Source organism: Tamandua tetradactyla, chromosome 6 (genome assembly GCF_023851605.1).
Source record: "Tamandua tetradactyla isolate mTamTet1 chromosome 6, mTamTet1.pri, whole genome shotgun sequence".
NCBI lineage: Eukaryota > Metazoa > Chordata > Mammalia > Pilosa > Myrmecophagidae > Tamandua > Tamandua tetradactyla.
In genome coordinates, this window is record NC_135332.1 from 81,875,583 (window position 1) to 81,896,409 (window position 20,827).

General features: G+C 47.9%; 1 protein-coding gene across 3 annotated transcripts in view; it reads left to right on the top strand.

Moving 5' to 3' along the window:
- ARHGAP39 (Rho GTPase activating protein 39) overlaps positions 1 to 20,827 on the top strand; it is a 234,914-nt gene that overhangs the window by 161,895 nt on the left and 52,192 nt on the right. For all 3 annotated transcript variants that reach the window (XM_077166465.1, XM_077166466.1, XM_077166464.1), the window contains exons 3-4: positions 5,518 to 5,922; positions 7,580 to 7,663. In XM_077166465.1, the coding sequence (XP_077022580.1) occupies positions 5,518 to 5,922; positions 7,580 to 7,663 (489 nt within the window). The remainder of the gene's footprint in view (positions 1 to 5,517; positions 5,923 to 7,579; positions 7,664 to 20,827) is intronic.

A 20,827-nucleotide genomic window follows, 5' to 3' on the forward strand; every position in this document is an offset into this window, starting at 1 on the left:
TTTCACCATATAGATCCTGTATATGTTTTGTTAAATTTATATTCAAGTATTATTTTCTTTGGAGCTCTTTTAAATGAGTTGTGTGTTTTTAATTTCAGTTTCCACAGTCATTGTTAGTATATTAAAATGTAATTGATATGTCCCACTCTTTTATTCTTTGGCTTTGATAAACTCTGTCTAGGAAAGTTTTTTCCCCTTTCCTTTTTCTGCTTGCTCGCTGTCTCCCCCTGTCCTGCAGCCTACCCCCCCCAATCTATCTACCTCTAATTTTAGTAGATTCCCTGGGTTTTGGTTTTTGTTGTTTTTTTTAGTATGCGATATGGTGGGGGTCACATTTTGTTCTTTTTCCATGTGACTATCTCATTATTGCAAACACCATTTGTTGAATTTTTTTTTTTTTTGAGGGGATGGGGAGTACATAGGCTGGGGATTGAACCCAGGTCTTCCACGTGGCAGGCAAGAATCCTTGAGATTTTATATATAAACAAACATGTAATTAGTAAGTACAGTTTTATTGCTTTTTCTTGCCTAATTGTACTGGCTAGGACCTCTACTACTGTATTGAATAAGAGTAGTCAGAGGGGACAGCCTTGTCTCATTCCTAGGGAGGAATGCTTTCAGTCTTTCAGTCTTTCACCATTAACTGTTTCTAGTTATTTTTAGCTGTAGGTATTTTTGTAGATGCTGTTTATCGATTTGAGGATGTTTCCCTCTATTCTTGGTTTGCTCAACATTGTTATCATGAATAAACGTTCAATTTTATCACATGATTTTCCTGCATCAGTTGCTAGAACCATATGCTTTTTTCTTCTCTACCCTATTGATAGGGTAGATTACATCGGTTCATTTTCATCCTTGGAATAAATCTTACTGTGTGTGGTATGTAATTCTTTTTATACATTCCTGGATTTGACTTGCTAATATTTTGTGAGAGAACCTAGTCTGTAGTTTTCTTTCTTCCTTTTTATTTTTTGTTCTGTCTTTATCTGGTATTTTATCAGGGTGAAATTGACCTCTTAAAATGAACTGATAAATGTTTCCTCATTTATTCCCTATAAGTGATTATGTAAAATTTACGTTAGATATTCCTTAAAGAATTGGTAGAATTCTCCAGTGAAGCTGTCGGGCCTGAAGATTTCTCTTTTTTTTATTTTTTTGAGAGCTGCTATATTATGAATTCCATTTCTTTAGAGGCTGTAGTCCATTCGGATGATTCCATTTGGACAGGTTTGGGCAGTTTATTGAATAGTGGCTGCAGCCAAGCACTGTTTTCAGGACTTGACCCTCATCGTTGTACTTAGTCTCCTCCTCATGCAAAGGAGGAAGCTGTCCCCAGGTGGTGAGTGACCTGTGTGGAAGCGTGGGACCCTTGTAGTAAGTCTTTTGCTTATTTTAGCCCCTCCAGAGGCAGCACAGTATCTAGACTTGTGCACTGCAAGGTTTTGGTGGCAAGAATGAGAATGCAGTTAAGATGCAGCAGATTCACGGCATAATGGTTTGTCATCCCAGGGTATGCTCACACCTTATCTTTGTTGGAGAAAGCATCTTAGAAAGCCCAGCATGATGATGACAGGGGGCAGCAAGTCACAGAGGCTCAGCGGGCAGGCTCTGTGCCAGATGACCCTGGTGCTCTCAGCTCCTGGTACAGGTGAGGCAGCTGGGGAAGACGGTCAGCCCTCAGCAGAGCTGGGTAGTGCCAGCCATCTAGTGGCCAGAGACAGGGTCCACTCGCTGCTGATTGTGTGAGGTCATGAGTTTCCAGAGTGGCCAACCAGCTCCTCACCTGGTTTTACCCTGCAGACCCTCATTCTCAGCCACGCGCAGCTGTAGGAGCCTGGCTTGGCTGAGGCCCTTGGCTACTGCACAGAATGAATAGGTGAACTGAGGCCAAGTTTGTCTGTCCTTGCTGTGCAGGTCTTGGGCTGTGTGGAGTGTAAGGAGTGAAGAAAGGCTTCATCTTTGCATTTTAGCCAAAATAGTTGTCATTTACAAATTTCCAGCTCCTTGGAATACTTGGGCTGGACATACCACATCCACTCCCCTGGGGTGGAACACCCATCCATGGCCACTGAGATGTTTGTCAGAGCAGCACCTGATGCAGTGCACAACGTGTAGAGGAGCTCTGTGGTTCTACATGCTGCTGGAACCACCTAAGAGGCCTGAGAGCCCAGGCAAGGCTGCTGGCTGTTAGCCCCATGCATGAGCCAGTGTGCCCCACTCTTGAACATGGCCTCAAGATCATATCAGGCTATGGCCCTGGAAGAAATGTCAAGTTACCTCTGTGGCCCCAGCACAGGGTCAGTAGGTGGATGGGCTGAATGTAGAGGGGTGTTCCTCATTCCCTTGCACAACTCCCTACCTCGCTCTTTGGTAAGAAGAAACTTTTGGGACTCAAGTCCTTTTTCCACTATAACCTGATAGGGTCTGAGGGAGTGGGCTCCCTGGTACAGGGTGCCCTCGCTGCTCTGCCTCTCAGGGCTTTGAGTCAACATTCATCATGAAATTCCTCGCCATGCTCCTGTCGACTGTTCAGAGGCTGTTCTGTGCAGGGAAGGGCCTGGTCCTGTGGGCAACTTGCACAGCTACTGGTGGAGGTACAGAGCCTATCCTGCCTTGGAGCAGCCCTGTGCTGGCAGGTTTGATCCATTGGTCACAGGGCAAAGGCCTCCACTGCCAGCCTCAGGCAGCTCTGTGTTCATCCAGCTTGACACTCTGCCAACCACCCTGGGCACCCTAGAGTCAACTTCTCCAACAGAGGGGACGAGGCAGCAGAGGGGAGGAGGCAGCCAAAGCTGGTTTGGAGGGTCTCAAATGAGGCCCTCATTGTTGGTTTGGCTCTAAAGGAATGTTTCAGTTGGTTCTACACTCTATCAGTGGCCTGGCCACGCTGTGCAGGACACTGAGGTTGTGCAGCCCGAGGGCCCCACACTTTCAGATCCACGTTCCCAGTCTCAGAGCAGCCCTGGGGCTGAGCCCTGAGCTGCTGAGGAAGCTGAGGGGCTTCCAGAGGACTCATCTCCCACCTCCAGTAGAGCCTAGGGGCCCTGCACACAAGTACAACCGAGTTGAGGCTTCTGGTGACAGCGTCTGCCCTTCATCTGCTTCATAGCCAGCAGCTGTGGGGCTTCAAGGCAGTCCGCCGGGCAGGCTCAAGTGCACCTCTGGGGGTCTCTGCCCTACCTGCCGCTGCTCGGGGGGCCCCACTGACCTCACCACAGCTTGGCAGACCTGACTTTGCAGTGCCTGTCCCCAACCGATAGGCCCAGGCCCAGTGCAGATGAGCCTGAGGCTCAGTGGGACTTAGCGCTGCAGCTCTTGGCACCTGGTGGTCCGACTTCCTCCTCCTCCAGAACTCGGTGTCCTAGGAGTACACTGGTACTGTTTGAGTCATCCAAGAACTGGGTTGCTTTTGAGGGTTCACTTCTGGCCAAGAAAAAAACTCTGGAAGGAATCTCAGAGGAAGAGAGACATGGAGACCATGCAGTGAGCTGGAGACCCCCTTCCCAGGGCCCTGCCCCCACAAGGGGGCCTCCAGAGATACAGACTGGGGCACATCAATGTCAGAGCGTGGACAACTACTTCAGCCACAGGCATGACTGCCTTTGGGCTGGAACCATCAGCGGCTCAGAAGTGCAGGTGGAAGCAGATGAGGCCTGTGTACCCCCACAGGACACTTAGTGATCAGAGGAAGGGCTGCATGCGCAGAGGCCTGCCACCATGAGGGCAGACCTGCACTGCTCTTGCCTGGGAAGGCAGGAAGCAATGCCTTTACCTAGAGGGGCCTGACCAGGCCCTGGAGTGCAAGTGGAGCTGGTGTGTCTATACTTTCTGTCAACAGGGCTCCCCCTGTGCTAGAGAGAAGCCTCTGGTGGCCTGAGCATCCTGCTGTGGGAGGGGAGACGGATGGACACGAGGAGCTATAGGGCCCAGAGGCCACTCTCCATGTCTGTGGCCACCAGGCCCTGGCCCAAGGAGGTGGCCGCCCCGGGGCAAGGCCTCCAGGCATGGGTCTCTGCTCCTCCAGCCCATCCCAGGCCGTAGTTGCTTGCTGAGCTCCTTGCCTGATGGGCATGTTTGGGTTCTCCCATCAGCTGATGTCCCCACAGGAAGGGTTAGGATAGGATCAGAGCAGCTCACTGCAGTTCCGGCCTCTACACGCACCCCTCGGGGCTTGAGCTCCTCTCTTGCAGCCCTGCTTCCTCTCCTGCCTTCATCCTGACTGTCGGGGTGGAGGCTGCCCCTGCCCTGCACATTCCTGCAGCACCAGGCTCCCTGCCCAGGGCCCATTCCTCGGACCAGACCAGCCAGGGGCCTCCGCCTCGCCACCCCCACTGCCCTCCCCAGCTGCTGTCTCCTTCCTCTCTTGAGTGATCTCTTTGCTTTTCTTGGGGTATCCACTGATACCCACAAGCTGAGTCCATGCAGCTGGGGGTCTCTTCCCACGGCCACTCTGTGCTGGCCCATTGGGCATCCTCTGCTCTGCAGCCCTTCCTACTCTGGCTTTCAGGACCCCACCTGTACCCGTATCTTCCTGATCTCTAAATGTGCCAGTGGTACCACTGTCCACTGCCCACTCCCCTCCCCATAGTCCCTTCCTGCTGGGTCCCCCCTGGAGAGCCCATCTGAAAGATCCCTGACCAGCACTGACCCAGGTGGCTGTAACTAAAAATTCCAAATTATCTTTTTAATTAAACACTTTCAAGGTTGGAGGCAGTGTCCATGGGCCTGTGTCCACCAGGGTAGGATGTCCAGCCCTGCTGTGGGGATGCCCCATGCCTACTGTGTGTGTTGGGGGGGGTCTGGCCCTTTTGTTGGGGGCCACCAGGCTCCCTGGGCCTCACAGCTCTGCTGCTTTAGCTAGGCCCCCACCAAACCCCACTGGTCTGTGGGAGGAAAGCACAGTCTTAGCATGGGGCCCCTCCCAACTCACTGGGTCCAGTGGGGCAATGGTGGCAGGGAAGGAGCTGGGGTGGGCTGTTCTCTTAGGCACTTGTGGATGTGGTGGGAAGTGCGGGGGCCCAGACTACAGCAAGCCCCCAGGAGTCCAGGCAGCACCGGTTCCTCTGGGTCAGGAAGCCTCCGGGGGCCCCAGAGTGTCCCTACTGCATGTGGGGCCAGGCCCTGTTCCTGCTACACAGCAACTCTTCCCTCAGGGAGGCGGCAGAGAGGGGCCTAGACCCCCCACGGGGCCAGAGTGGGGGTGGGCACCAAGGACACGTTGGAGTCAGGACTGTGGTGGTCAGTTTGTGTTCCTTCCCTTTTCTGAGTGACCTGGCTTCCTGTGCTGGGAGCCGGTGGGTGGGAGTCAAGCTTTTACAGCCCTCCGGGAGGACCAATGTCAAGGGCTGCCCTGGGGTGGGCAGGGCTGGGGGCAAAAGGCACGGCGGGGCTCAGCCTCTACAAGACATCCAAGCATGCACAGACCTGTGGGAAGTAGGGTGGCCACACGGGTGTGGGGGCTCGTGGGACCCTCATCTGATTCTCCTGCCTGAGCCTGATGGCTTGTCTGCCCCACAGGCTGGAGTGGGTGGAGATCATTGAGCCGCGCACGCGGGAGCGCATGTATGCCAACCTGCTCACAGGCGAGTGCGTGTGGGACCCCCCGGCCGGCGTGCGCATCAAGCGCAGTAGCGAGAACCAGTGGTGGGAGCTCTTCGACCCCAACACCTCCCGCTTCTACTACTACAGCGCTGCCACCCAGCGCACCGTGTGGCACCGCCCACAGAGCTGTGACATCATCCCTCTGGCCAAGCTGCAGACCTTGAAGCAGAGCACCGAGGGGCCCCGTGCTCCTGAAGACAGCCCTGGGCGTGCCAGCAGCACCAGCCGTGAGGGCAGCGCCAGCTCCTCCCTAGAACCTGAGTCGGATACCGGTGACAAGGGGCCAGAGCTGCTGGGCAGGACAAGCCAGCAGGGGGGCAGGTAAGGAGGGCCTGGGCAAGGCTGTGGCAGGCACCAGATCTCTCCACCTTCTGGGTCACCTGAGCAGAGCTACCGGTTACCGACTTTACAGGTCGGGCAGATGAGGGCAGAGCCTCTGGAGTCCCGGTGTAAGGCCGAGGTTGCAGTGCCGCCTGTGTAGCCTCACCTGGACTGTGCTCAGCTGCCCCCATAGCTCTCTGCCACACCATCTCCCACTCCCCTCTGCCAGCCAGGGTGGGACAGCTCTCACATCTCGCACCTGAGGAGGAGCCCACCACCCGCCTTCCCCCAAGCCTACTCCAACCCGCTGACTGTGCCAGGCCAGGCAGTGCAGGCTGCTCAGTAGCATGGGGCCCCCTCCCTCCCCAGCCGTCCTGGCTCTTGGGACATGACTCTCCCCAACCTGGGCAGTGCTACATGGGGCTCTACTCACACCTCAGGTCTGACTGGAGCCACCCCAAGCAGAGGGCACCAAACACTGAGCCCACTGGCCCCCATCCCCAGTTCCTGCCATTTCTTAGAACTGTATGCGCCTCTCTGCTGAAGCGCAAGGGCATGTGCGTCACCTTTGTCCCAGGGCCTGGCTGGCCATTGATTCTGTAGAAGTAACTCTGTTGTCACCGCTTTGCAGATGAGACACAGAGCAGGGTCTGGGGCCCAGGCAGTGGTGGCAGGCTTGGGGTCTGAATGGGTCTACAAAGATGGCAGCTCAGCCTGGTGGGCCCTGCACCCTGCACTGCCACCCGGGGTGTCCATGCCTGCTCATTCCTCCACCTAGTTCTCTTCACATATTGATAGGTGTGGCCAGTGTTTGTGACCATGGAAAGGGGCTTGTCACGTGCTGCTTCAGTCCCCTAAGTGAGAATCGCTGTGGGGGAGGTGTGTCCATGGCGCCCCCCACCCCCGCCCCAGCTCGCTCGAGCTGGCATATGTGCATGTGCTGGGTGCCAGGCACTGCCACGCAACCCCATTTCTGGGGTGGGGCAAATGACAAGTAGATGGGTGAGAAGCATCTGGGAGATACAGCACAGCTGAACAGCAGCAGGCAGTGGGAACGAAACTGCCAGTAGGGGTGTGGCCTTATCTTACTTGGTTTCCACCTTAGAAATGGCCTGCACAGTGGGGTCAGAGCCACTGGGTGTCTGTCCTGCAAGAAGCGGGAAGGCCTTCTGTGGAGGGTAGGTGGGGCAGGGGAATGCGCCAGGATTTGACCCACCGCCCCCATCCACACTGGCGCCTCAGGATGGCAGCAGGTCAGGGAGTGATGGGGTCTGCGTCAGGCAGCTTCGTCTGAGGGCACCATCTCCCAGGTCGACGTTTTAACTCTCACTCTCCCCATCGCTATGTCCTTAGAACAGTGAGCTTGAAAATCCAGAAATATGCTGAGCCACCAGCTCTCGGGTCCCTGCCTGCCAGGGCCTCTAAGCTGCCTCCGCTTTGGGCGGGGTATCCACAGCCCACCTCTGGGCCAGGCCAGGTCTCCAGAGGATATGCCTGTTTGGTGCCTGGTAAGGGCCCATTCCTGGGAAACAGAAGACAACTAATGGAGCAGTGCCACACTTGTCAGTGTCAGTGAAAGGGGAATGATGTCCACGGTACCATATTTTGAAATTATTGCCTGTTATATTCTTGTCTTATTCCTGTCTTGCTGTTTCAGTTCATCCCCGTCAGGAGTGTTCCTGGAAAAGGACTGTGAGGTTTTCCGGGATCACAGTGTGGATGGCCAGCTGCTTCACTACAGGTAGAGCTTCTCATCTATCCCCAGACACAGCATGAAGCGGCGCCCCTGGTTTGCCAGTGGGTCTTCTGGTGGGTGGCGTGATAAATCCTAAGCCTCCCTTCCCACTCTCCTTTGTCCAGGGCAGGACCATCCTTTAGGCAGCAGCTTTTTAGGTCTCTTCTCCTTTGTTTTTCCCTCTCTTCCTTTTGCTTCCTCCCACTCCCATTCCTGCACACAGACTCAGCATCCTTGCACACGTACACTCATACTTACACAACTCTTAAATGCACACTCACACTCATTCTTATTCTTAAAAAATCATACCCTGATAGTATTGTATTTATACAGTGTTTTGGTTTGCTAAAGCTGATGAAATACAGTATACCAGAAATGGGTGGGCTTTTAACAATGGGAGTTTATTAGCTTACGAGTTTACGGTTACAAAGCCATGAAAAGTGTTCCAATTAAGACATCAACAGGAAGATACCTTCTCCCCCAAGACCGGCTGCTGGAAAGCTTGGGCTCTTCTGCCAGATGGGAAGGCGCATGGAGGCGTTCTTTGTGTTGGGGACATTTGGCTTCAGTGGCTTCCTCTCAGTTTCTCTGTGTTTTATCTTCTCATAAAGGACTCCGATAAAAAGGTTTAAGATGCACTGTGAATGGGGTGGGCAGCGTCTCAAGTGAAACAACCTAACCAGAAGACCCTGCCCCCAGCAGGTCCACCCCGACAGGAATGGATTAAAGGAGCTCGGCCTTCTCCAGGGTTCACAACAACTCCAAACCAGCATACACAAACACCCGCCTACACACTCTTACATGTGCACATTTACACACACACACACCATCGTCTTACGCCTTCTAGGCCTACAGCCCCCTTGCCTCACTGACACCCCCATCTCCACACCCTGTTCCTGTGTGTGGTCTCTGCCTGGCTGACTCCCCTCACTGTCCTCTCCTGACCCCCTAGTTGCCACCCACACACCTGGGGTGGGGTGAGGCAAAGCTGTGTCTTGCTCCTGGGAAGGAGGCCCTCTGCCTCAGTAGCCCTTGGAGTCGCAGCCGCCCCAGGCACTTCCTGAATGGTTGGGCACAGCCTCAGTGTGGGCTGTGGTTGGGGTTAGAGGACACAGCACAGCGGGCCGTTGGGGAGCAAACCGTCTTGTGGAGCTTTCTCATGAGGCGCTACTGGGTGTTTAGGGGTGTGATTTGCCACTTTTGTCTTCCCGGGTCAGGGTCCTGGGAGAGCAGTGCAGGCAGCCCAGGGCAGGAAGGCATGGCCATGCAGAAGTGCACACAGAGCTGCCCCAGCCTCAGTGGGTGCCCCAGCCTCTGCCGCCCTCCCATCCTGTGCAGCCCCCACTATGCGCTATCGCATCGAGCCCCCCATTCCTGTTTTCTGCTGCAATCAGGCTGCTGCTCTGTGGGTTGGCCCTCGTCGTGGGTGCTGTGGCATCCGCGGAGGACCTCACATTGGTGGGGTGTCCTGCGGCAGCCCCAGAGGGCAGAACGTTGTGATGTCTCAACCGGGCCCTGCACACCTCCCAGGCTGCACGGGCACAGGAACTTCCATGCCTCCGCTTCCATGAGCAGCCCCCCACCTGGTGGGGCAAGATGAGGAGCCTGCAGTACTAGAGGGGGAAGGAAATGCTCCTGATTCCATGTCTCTGTGGGGTGACATCCTGATGGCACCCTCCTTTCTAGGGTCTCTGGCTCCTGCTCCTTCCAGCTCCTTCCTGTCTTTCTCTAGCAGGCATGTTATTCCTGCTGTAGCCCTCTTCTGGGCATCTTTCCTTGCTGACCTCTGCCTCCAACCAGGCCCCTCTACCCAAGAGCCTGCACTGGGAGCATGTGGTCCTCACCAGCCAAATGCCCAGAAACCACCTTTGCAGTAGGGCCCTAGCCCCCAGCCATCCCAAGTCCCTGGATTTGGCTGTGGGGTGACACCCCTTCTGACCCTGCACACAGCAGACAACTATTCAGTGCCCACTCCATTCCAGCAGCCGTGGGGATTCACTCGGGCTGGGGATAGGGGCCTGTCCATCTGTTTGTCCTTCCATTCATTCACTCTTTAAGTACAGAGGGCCTTCTGGGTGTGGTGGGGGTGGCTCCTGGTGATATCCAGGGCCTGAGCACAGCAGGGGCCTGGCAACAAGACCCTTGGTGGTGGTGGTGGGGGGGGCTGCTGTCCTGGGGGAGGAGCTCTGACCAAAGAAACACCCATGAAGAACAGCGAGGACAACCTAGCACCACAGTCCTTCCAGAAGATGGCTTGAAGACGCATAATTGCTATGTGCCAGAGAGAAAGCACAGTACAGAGGGTACGAGCACCCCCTGGGGTTGGGAGGTGTCCCTGGATGGGGTGAGTGCCCCTTGGGGCATAGAGTGCTCCTGGGGGGATCCGTGCTCCTGGAAGGAGAGTGTCCCTGGGGAGGAGTGTGTCCCTAGGAGATGGGGGTGTCATGGGGCACATCCTTTGTGTTGGGGGCATTGGGTATTGATGGACAGATGGGTTGAGTCTGGACTCAGGCAAAGCATATCAGGCAGAGATGGAGCCCTCTGTGGCTGCTTTTCCCATTCTTATTTTAAGGTTCTATGGGGAGGGGCTGGCTTTTTTTTTTTCCCACAACACAAAATTTTAATTTTATTAATATTCCATTTTCAATATCTATATCATCTATATTGAGTAAACTATATATCACATGAAAAAACTTATCGTTTTTTTATATAAAAAATCGTAAGGAAGGGTAAAATGCATCAGACATCAGAGCGCAAAATACTGTAATCTTTGATAAGACCATATCCTTAGGCAGTAAAATAAACAATATAAATTTTGTAATTTCTCAAGAGGACACACTCATACAAGCCAATATAAAATATAGTCAAACATGCGATATTATTAATATTAAATTCAATATATTTTTTAATTTAAAATTTTTCATCATTCATGTTACTTGGAATCATGAAGTAAAGGATAAAAGCAAAAAAAAATCATATAGTTGACTTTTTTTTAACTTTTTTTGTTGTATAGTATAACATATATACAAAGCACAGGAATAAAAAAGCAATAGTTTTCAAAGCACTCTTTAAGAAGTGGTTACAGGATAGATCCCACAGTTTGTCATGGGCTACCATACGATCCTCTCATATTTCTCCTTGTAGCTGCTCCAGAATATAGGAGGCTAGAGGGCTTAAATACTTTTGTATCATGACAATCAACTTTTTTTTCCTTCTTTTTTTGTGAATAACATATATAGAAAAAAGCTGTAAATTTCAAAGCACAGCACCACAGTTAGTTGTAGAACATATTTCAGATGTTGACATGGGTTACAGTTTCACAATTTTAGGTTTTTACTTCTAGCTGGTTTAAAATACTGGCAACTAAAAGAGATACCAATTTAATGATTCAGCATTCGTATTTATTTGTTAAATCCTATCTTCTATGTATAACTCCACCATCACTTTTGATCTTTCTGTCCCTCTCTTTAGGGTTGTTTGGGCTATGGCGATTCTGAATTTTTTATATTGGAAGGGTCTGTCACTAATATGGGGTAGGGAGATGGAACTATCTGATGTTCTGGAGAGGCTGGGCTAGGTTTCAGGACTTATCTGGACCAGGGACACATCTGGAGGTTATAGGTTTCTGGAAAGTTACTCTAGTGCATGGAACCCTTGTGGAATCTTATATATTGCTCTAGATGTTCTTTAAGATTGGGTGGAATGGTCCTGGTTGGGGGTTGGCAAGTTATGATAGGTAGCAAGGTCTACCTGAAGCTTGCATAAGAGCAACCTCCAGAGTAGCTTCTCAACTCTATTTGAACTCTCTCTGCCACTGGTACTTAAATATACTTCATTTCCCCCTTTTGGTCAGGATGTAATTGTTGATCCCACGGTGCCAGGTTTGGATTCATCCCTGGGAGTCCTCTCCCATGTCGCCAGGGAGACTTTCACCCCTGGATGTCATGTCCCACTTAGGGGGGAGGGCAATGATTTCACTTACAGAGCTGGGCTTAGAGAGACTGAGGCCACATCTGAGCAACAAAGAGGTCCTCCAGAAGTAACTCTTAGGCATGCGTATGGTAGTCTAAGCTTCTCTGCTACCTACATAAGCTTCATAAGAGTAAGCCTCAAACGTGGGACATGACTCCCAGGGGTGTGAACCTTCCTGGCAACGTGGGACAGAGATCCTAGAATGAGCTGAGACTCAGCATCAAGGGACTGAGAAAAATCCTAGAATGAGCTGAGACTCAGTATCAAGGGATTGAGAAAACCTTCTCAACCAAAAGGGGGAAGAGTGAAATGAGAGAAAGTGTCAATGGCTGAGAGATTCCAAACAGAGTCGATTGAATTCGATTATGCACTACAGAAAATTTCAGTTCCAGATCAAATAAACCTTTCTTCCATTGGTCTCAAAGAGTATATGTGATTGTAAAATATAGACGCTGTCTTCCTTACCCCCATGTTCCGAATTACTTTAACCCTAATCTGTTCGGCTTTGTTCTGATCTTTAAATATCAGGTTATATATATAAAACAGCCTCTCAAAATCCAGAAATAATAATCACCACTCCGGACTTAAAAAGCATTTTCTAAACATGACCATATGATTGTTGTTCTTTTGTTTCTGGCTTATTTTATCTCACCAAATGTCCCACATATTCATTCACATCATTGCATACCTCACAACTTTGTTCCTTTTTGTAGCAGCACAACCTTCCTTCATAAGTATACACCATTGTTCACCAATCTACTTCTCCTTCAGTGCGTCCTTCAACCACCTGCATTCATTGGGTATCATGTAGAGGACCCAAAGTCCACAGTCCATCAACGTTCTTAATTTTAGATAATTTCATTGTTCCCAAGAGAAAGAAAACCAATAAACACACCTTTACCAAATACGAAATCTAAACTTCTTCTTAACTCTTATCCCTTACCCCATATTTATCTCTATCGTTGCTGTGGTAGTGCTGATGGTTTCCTTTTGAACATGGCTCATAGCATGTAGTAGCAGTTTTCCCCCTGTACCCTGGATTTAAACACTCTTTGTACAAGAATCATATCTTTGAACTAATTCTTGCAAGAACTAATTCATATTTCTAGTGTGAATCAGTGGGACACATAAGTCTATACACTCCCATTCTATCTTGTTCATCTTCAATATGGTAATATTACTTCTAGACCCACTAGAGAATCACCTTTGCTCCTATCTGTTCCCTTTCATTGGAGTTCAACCTCATAAGCTAATTATTCACCCATCTCTCATCTGTGTATCTCTAAGTCCCCTATATTCTGTATCACAAACCTCTGATTATACCTTTATGCTGGTCTTAAAAGTGGAGTCATGGAGTATCTATCCTTTTGTGTCTGGTTAATTTCATTCAGCATTATGTCCTCAAGGCTCATCCATCTTGTCATGTGCTTCAGGACGTCATTTTGTCTTACTGCTGCATATATTCCATTGTATCTATATATATATATACCACATTTTGTTGCTCCCTCATCTGTTGATGGGCATTTGGTTTGTTTCCATCTTTTGGTGATTGTGAATAATGCTGCTGTGAACATCAGTGTGCAAAAGTCTGTTTGTGTCATTGCTTTCAGTTCTTCTGGGTATATACCAAGTAGTGCAATTATTGCATGGTCACAGGGCAACTTGATATTTAGTTTCCTAAGGAACTGCCAAACAGTCTTCCCTAGTGGCTGCACCATTATACATTCCCACCAGCAGTGCATAAGTGTCCCAGTTTGTCCACATGCTCTCCAACATTTATAGTTTCCTGTTTAATAGCAGCCATCCTTGTAGATGTGAGGTGGTATCTCATTGTAGTCTTGATCTGCATTTCCTTTATAGCCAATGAAAATGAGCATCTCTTCATGTGCTTTTGAGCCATCTATATTTGCTCTTCAGAAAAATGCCTGTTCATATCATTAGCCCATTTTAAAATGGGATGGTTTGTTCTTTTGTTGTTGAGTTGTATGATTTCTTTGAATATACAGGAAATAAAACCTTTGTCCAATATGTGATTTTCAAATATTTTTTCCCATTGAGTTGGCTCCCTCTTCACCTTTTTGACAAAGTCTTTTGAGGTGCAGAAGCATTTGATTTTGAGGAGTTCCCATTTATCTATTTTTTCTTTTGTTGCTTGTGCTTTGGGTGTAAAGTCTAGGAAACTGCCTCCTATTACTTGAAGATGTTTCCGTACATTTTCTTCTAGAAGCTTTATGGTGCTAGTTCTTATATTTAGGTGTTTGATCCACTTTGAGTTCATTTTTATGTACCGTGTAAGATAGCAGTCCTCTTTAATCTTTTGTCTATTGATATCCAGTTCTTCTATGTCCAATTATTGAAAAGATTATTTTGTCCCAGTTCACAGGATTTTGCGGCCTTGTCAAAAATCAGTTGACCACAGATTTGGTGGTCTATTTCTGCACTCTCGATTCAATTCCATTGATCAGTGCTTCTATCTTTGTGCCAGTACCGTGCTGTTTTGACCACTGTGGTTTTATAATAGGTTTTAAAGTCAGGGAGTATAAATCCTCTCACTTTGTTCTTCTTTTTTAAGATGCTTTTAACTATTTGGGATCTCTTTCCCTTCCAGATGAATTTGGTGATTAGCTTTTCCAAATCTTCAAAGTAGGTTGTTGGAATTTTGATTGGTACTGTGCTGAATCTGTGGATCACTTTGGGGAGAATTGACATCTTAACTCTATTTAGCCTTCCTGTCCATGGGCAGGGAATGTCTTTCCACCTATTTAGACCTCCTTTGATTTCTTTTAGCAATGTTATGTAGTTTCCTATGTACAAGTCGTTTACATCCTTAGTTAAGTACATTCCTAAGTACTTGATTCTTGTAGTTGCTGTTTTGAATGGAATGCTTTCATTCCTCAGCTAGGTGATTGCTTGTGCATAGAAATGTTACTGATTTTTGCACATTAATTTTATATCCTGCCAGCTTGCTGAATTTGTTTATTAGCTCAAGGAACTTTGCTGTAGATTTCTCAGGATCTTCCAAGTCTAGTATCATATCATCTGCAAATAATGAGAGTTTTACTTCTTCCTTTCCAATTTGGATGCCTTTTATTTCTTTGTCCTGCCTGATTGCTCTTGCTAGAACTTCTAGCATAATGTTGAATAATAGTGTGACAGTGGGCATCCTTGTTTTGTAGCTGATCTTAGGGGGAAGGCTTTCAGTGTCTCTCCATTGAGTATGATGCTGGCTGTCAGCTTTTCATATATTCCCTTTATCATCATATTAAGGTAATTACCTTTGATTCCTATCTTTTGGAGTGTTTTTGTCAGAAAAGGATGCTAAATTTTGTCAAATGCTTTTTCAGCATCAGTCAAGATGATCATGTGATTTTTCCTTTTCTATATGTTAATGCGCTGCATTACATTAATTGATTTTCTTTTGTTGAACCAATCTTGCATTCCTGGTATAAACCCCACTTCTTCATGGGGTATAATTCTTTTAATGTGCTGTTGGATTTGATTTGCTAATATTTTATTGGCAATTTTTGCATCTGCGTTCATTAGGGTGGATTGGCCTGTAGTTTTCCTTTCTTATAGCATCTTTACCCGGTTTTGGTATTAAAATGATAGTAGCTTCATAAAATGAGTTAGGTAGAGTTCCTTTTTCCTCAATGTTTTGTTAAAGTTTGAGCAGGACTGGTGTTGATTCTTTCTGCAGTGTTTGATAAAATTCCCCTGTGAAGCCATCTGGCCCTGGGCTTCTCTTTGTAGGAAGACTTTGGTTTTTTTGTGTGTGTGCATGGGCAGGCACCGGGAATCGAACCCGGGTCTCCAGCATGGCAAGCTAGAACTCTGCCTGCTGAGCCACCATGGCCCGCCCTGTAGGAAGACTTTTGATGACTGATTAAATCTATTTACTTGTGATTGGTTTGTTGAGATCTTCTATTTCTTCCTGAGTCAGTGTTTCTTGTTTGTGTGTCTCCAGGAATTTGTCCACTTCATCTAAGTTTTCTAGTTTGTTGAGGTGTAGTTGTTCATAGTATCCTCTTAAGATTTTTTTTATTTCTTCAGGGTTTGTGGTAACGCACCCCTTCTCATTTCTGATTTTGTTTATTTGCATCCTCTCTCTTTTTTTCTTTGTCAGTCTTGCTAGCGGCCCATCAATATTATTGATTTTCTCCAAGAACCAACTTTTGGTTTTGTTGATTCTTTCGTTCTCCCATTCATTTATCTCTGCTTTAATCTTTGTTACTTCTCTTCTACGATTTGCTTTGGGATTTGTTTGCTGTTCTTTCTCTAATTCCTCCAGCTTTCCTGTTAAATCCTCGATTTTTGCTCTTTCTTGTATTTTAATATAGGCATTTAGGGCAATACATTTTCCTCTCTGAACAGCCTTTGCTGTATCCCATAAGTTCTGATAAGCTGTATTCTCATTTTCATCATCTCCAGATAGCTACTGATTTCTCTAGCAATTTCTTCTTTGACCCACGGTTGTTTAAGAGCGTGTTACTTAATCTCCATATATTGTGAATGTTCTCGTTCTTTGGTGGTTATTGAGATCCAGCTTCATCCCATTGTGATCAGAGAAAGTACTTTGAATAATTTCATTGTTTTCAAATTCATAAAGACCTGTTTTGTACCCCAGCATATGATCTATCCTGGAGGACATTCTATGAGCACTAGAGAAGAATGTATAACCTTGTGCTTTGGGGTGCCATGACCTATATATGTCTGGTAGGTCTAATTCATTTATCAAATTATTTACCTTCTCTGTTTCCTTGTTGATCTTCTGTCTGTTTGTTGTATCTATAGAGGAGAGTCTCCTACTATTATTGTTGAAACATCTATCGCTCCCTTCAGTTTTACCAATGTCCATCTCATGTACTTTGGAGCTCCTTGATTTGGAGCATAGACATTTATGATTGTTATATCTTCTTGGTAACTTGACCCTTTAATTAGTATAGTGTCCTTCTTTGTCTCTTATGATCTCTTTACATTTAAAGTCTATTTTGTCTGATATTAGTATAGCTCCTCCAGATTTGTTTTGGTTACAATTTGCAGGGAAAATCTTTTTCCATCCTTTCACTTTCAATCTATTTGTATCCTTGTGTCTAAAATGAGTTTCTTGTAAGCAACATATAGCTGGATTATGTTTCTTAATCCATTCTACCAATCCATATCTTTTAATTGGTTAGTTTAGTCCATTAACATTCAAAGTTATTACTGTAAATGTGTTTCTTGATTCCACCATCTTATCTTTCTTGTCAGATCTATATATTCTTTTTCCTCTTTCTCTTTGTATTCTTTAAATTGCCCTTAGTGGTACTCTTCAGTTCTGTGCCCTCCTCCAAACCTCCCTCTCCTGTCTTTTTTTTTTTTTTTTCAGCCAGCAGAACTCCTTTTACTATTTCTTGTAGGGCCAGTCTCTTGTTGACAAATTCTTTCAGGACTTGTTTGTCTGTGAAAACTTTAATCTCTCCGTCAGTTTTGAAGGACAATTTGGCTGGGTACAGTATTCCTATCTGGAAGTCTTTCTCTTTCAGGATCTTAAATATGTAATACCACTGCCTTTTCACCTCCAGGTTGCTAGTTGAGTAGTCTGAGCTCAGTCTTATTTGATTTTCCTTGTATGTAGTAGATTGTTTTTCTCTTGCCACTTTCAGGATTTTCTGCTTCTCTTCAACATTTGACAGACTGATTAGTATGTGCCTTGGGAAAAGCCTATTTCAATTTATTCTGTTTGGATTCCTTTGGGCCTCTTTGACTTGTATATTTATGTCCTTTATGAGGGTTGGTAAGTTTTCCTCCATTATATCCTCAACTATTCTTCCTAGCCCTTTACTCCTCTCTTCTCCTTCTGGGAAACCACTGATTCTTATATTTGTGTGCTTTGTTTTGTCTTTCATTTCCCTGAGTTCACATTCAATTTTTTCCATCTTTTTTGCCATTTGCTGATTTGAGTCTTTGAAGTCAATTATTGTGTCCCCTATATCACTTATTCTTTCTTCTGTCTCTTCCAGTCTGGTGTTGTGTGCCTCTACTATGTTTTTTATTTGTTCAACAGAGTCTTTAATATCTGTGATATCTCCTGTTTTTCTATTCATTCTTTCAAATTCCTCTTTATGCTCTTCTACTGTCTTCTTGATCTCCTTTATGTCATTTGCTATCCCACTTATTAATTAGAGTTATATGAACATCTTTGATTAGTTGTTCCAGCTTCTGTGTTTCCTCTGGTGTTTTAATTTGGTCATTAGGCAGGGCCTAATATCTGCATTGTGATATGCTTAGTGATCTTCTGCTGTCTTTGTGGCATATAAATATCTTAATTGATTTACTTTGGGAGTTGATTTCTTTCAGTAGTCTAAGGCCTTGTGTTTTCAGGGTGGTTATACAGCAGGGAGCATGGCACGGGGTGGGCACTCAGTGCGGTGATTTGTTTTAGGGCAGGTATAGGCACAGGTTGGGGATATAACACTAATGCTTGTGAACGTGGGCGCCCAGTGGCCAGGGAAGATGTGACTATGTGAGTGCACTGGTCTGGGGGTCATAACCCTAGTGTGCACTGGTCTGAGGGCCCTTTGTGCACATGCGTAGAGCTGTGGCAGCTGGTCATTGTTACACCTTCATGAATTTGGGACAGATGTGACCTGGCTGTGCAGGTCAACACTTTCTCAGAGCTGGGAAGTGTGATTGAAAGCCGTGCACATGTGCGATTTTAGAACTGTTGTAAAGTGCAGTTCCCAGAGTTGAATGACATGATTGGGGGATCGTGCGCATGTGTGGGCTTGGTGTGCTGTAAATGGATGCGCGGAGCTCAGGCGGGATGGAGTGAGGCTGTGCGACACTATGGGCGGGGTGGGGGGGGCAGGTGTAGCCTAGGCATGGAGGTTAGTGCCTGTGTTAGTTAGATTCAGTTGTCAACTTGGCCAGGTGAGCATACCTAATCTTGTTGCTGCAGACATAAGCCAACGAACGGTACGTGAACCTCATCTGTTGCCAATTACATCTGCAGTTGGCTAGGAGGCATGTCTGCTGCAGTGAGTGACGTTTGACTTAATTGGCTGGTGCTTAAATGAGAGATCGGAACGTAGCACAGTCAAGCAGTTCGACATTCCTCATCTCAGCACCAGCAGCTCAGCCCAGGCCTTTGGAGATGCAGAAAGAAGTTACCCCGGGGAAAGTTGTTGGAACCCAGGGGCCTGGAGAGAAGACCAGCAGAGACCATCTTGTGCCTTCCTCGTAAGAAAGAACCTCAGTGGAAAGTAAGCTGCCTTTCCTCTGAAGAACCAACAAAATAAATCCCCTTTTATTAAAAGCCAATCTGTCTCTGGTGTATTGCATTCTGGCAGCTAGCAAACTAGAACAGAGTTGGTACCGGAGAGTGGGGTGCTGCTGCGGTTTGCAAATGCCAGATATGTTTGAACGATGTTTTGGATGGCTAAGGGGAAGACTTTGGAGGAACTGTGAAGAGATTGATGGAGAAGTCCTGGAGGGCTTGAAGAGACTGTTGGTGTAAATGAAACCACCGCCAATCTTGACAAAGGAGGACACAAAAGGGAGAGATTGGAGTTTGCAGAGTGAGAACCGTGGAAGTTCGGGTCTGAAGCCAAGAAACCTCGGCCTGGAGAGTGGACCCACCTGTATGTGTGGAGAGGGTGAGTTTACCCTGAAGGGCGAGGATGAGTCTCCCCTCTCATTGCAGTGGAATAGTTGTGCAGCCTCGGGCCTTGGAAAAGGCGTAGCACGCTCCTTGGGGGACTGGGAGAGCCTGGCTGCCACCATGTGGAGGGGTTGAGCGTGTGCCCCAGAAATGGCAGAGAGCCCAGGGGTGGCCCTGATGCCTGGAGAGAGTGGAGCCCAGAGGTGGTCTCCTCGATGTTCCCCGAGGTTGATTTGGAAAGAGGCCGGCCACTGCATAGGCCCTTGGAAGGGGTGGGACTGCCGCTTTCTACAGCCGAAGGATAAATGACTTTCAGACTTGGAAATCCAATGGTGTTTGCCTGCAGATCTTCCTTCCAATTTCTCCCTATGGAAATGACAATCGATATCTTGTGAATATCCTCCTTTGCATCTTGGCACTAGACAACTTGTTTTGAGATTCACAGGTCCACAGCAAGAACAGAATTTTTTGCATCTGTTTAAGGTGATGCTTGAAGTTGCCAAGTTGACAAGGGGTGGACATGTGTTAGTTAGATTCAGTTGTCAACTTGGCCAGGTGAGCATACCTAATCTTGTTGCTGCGGACATAAGCCAACGAACGCTACGTGAACCTCATCTATTGCCAATTACATCTGCAGTCGGCTAGGAGGCGTGCCTGCTGCAATGAGTGACGTTTGACTTAATTGGCTGGTGCTTAAATGAGAGATCGGAACGTAGCACAGCCTAGCAGCTCAGCATTCCTCATCTCAGCACTTGCAGCTCAGCCCGGGCCCTTGGAGATGGAGAAAGAAATCACCCCGGGGAAAGTTGTTGGAACCCAGGGGCCTGGAGAGAAGACCAGCAGAGACCATCTTGTGCCTTCCACGTAAGAAAGAACCTCAGTGGAAAGTTAGCTGCCTTTGCTCTGAAGAACCAACAAAATAAATCCCCTTTTATTAAAAGCCAATCCGTCTCTGGTGTGTTGCATTCCGGCAGCTAGCAAACTAGAACAGTGCCTGCAGCCTTTATGTGCTGGCAAGAGGCTGCAGGGAACAGGGAGGGGGAGGTAGTGCTTGGGAGGTGCAGGAGAGGTGGGTTGGGCTGCATTTGAGTGGGGGTGTGGGGCAAGTACATGCAATTGGGGACTGGTGGAGTCAGGGAACCTGGAGCGTGGGGAATGGGAGCAGATGACGGGGTTTGGGTACGTGGGATGAGGGGTGAGTCGTCAGTCACAGGACTGCAATGGTTAGGGTAGCGCACCCGAGGGGGTGCAACCTGGCTTACTTCCTAGTCCCAGGCTCCCATCTGTGCACTCCTGTGGGCTCCACGGCTCTGCGCCTCCACCCCAGGCTCCAGCTTTCTGCCTCTCAGTTCCTCAGCCTCTGCAACCAGGGCTGCCGCATGTGGTACAGAAGGCTCTCCCAGATCAGCCACACTCCCAAATTGCCACCTCAGTCACCCTCCTGTCCCTTCTCTACCTTTTCCATGAAGCAGGGCTAAGCTCGAGCTACTCTATTCAGCCATTATCCCAGAAGTCCAGAGTTGGCTTTTTAAGGGAGGGCTTAGTTATTGTTCATTCTT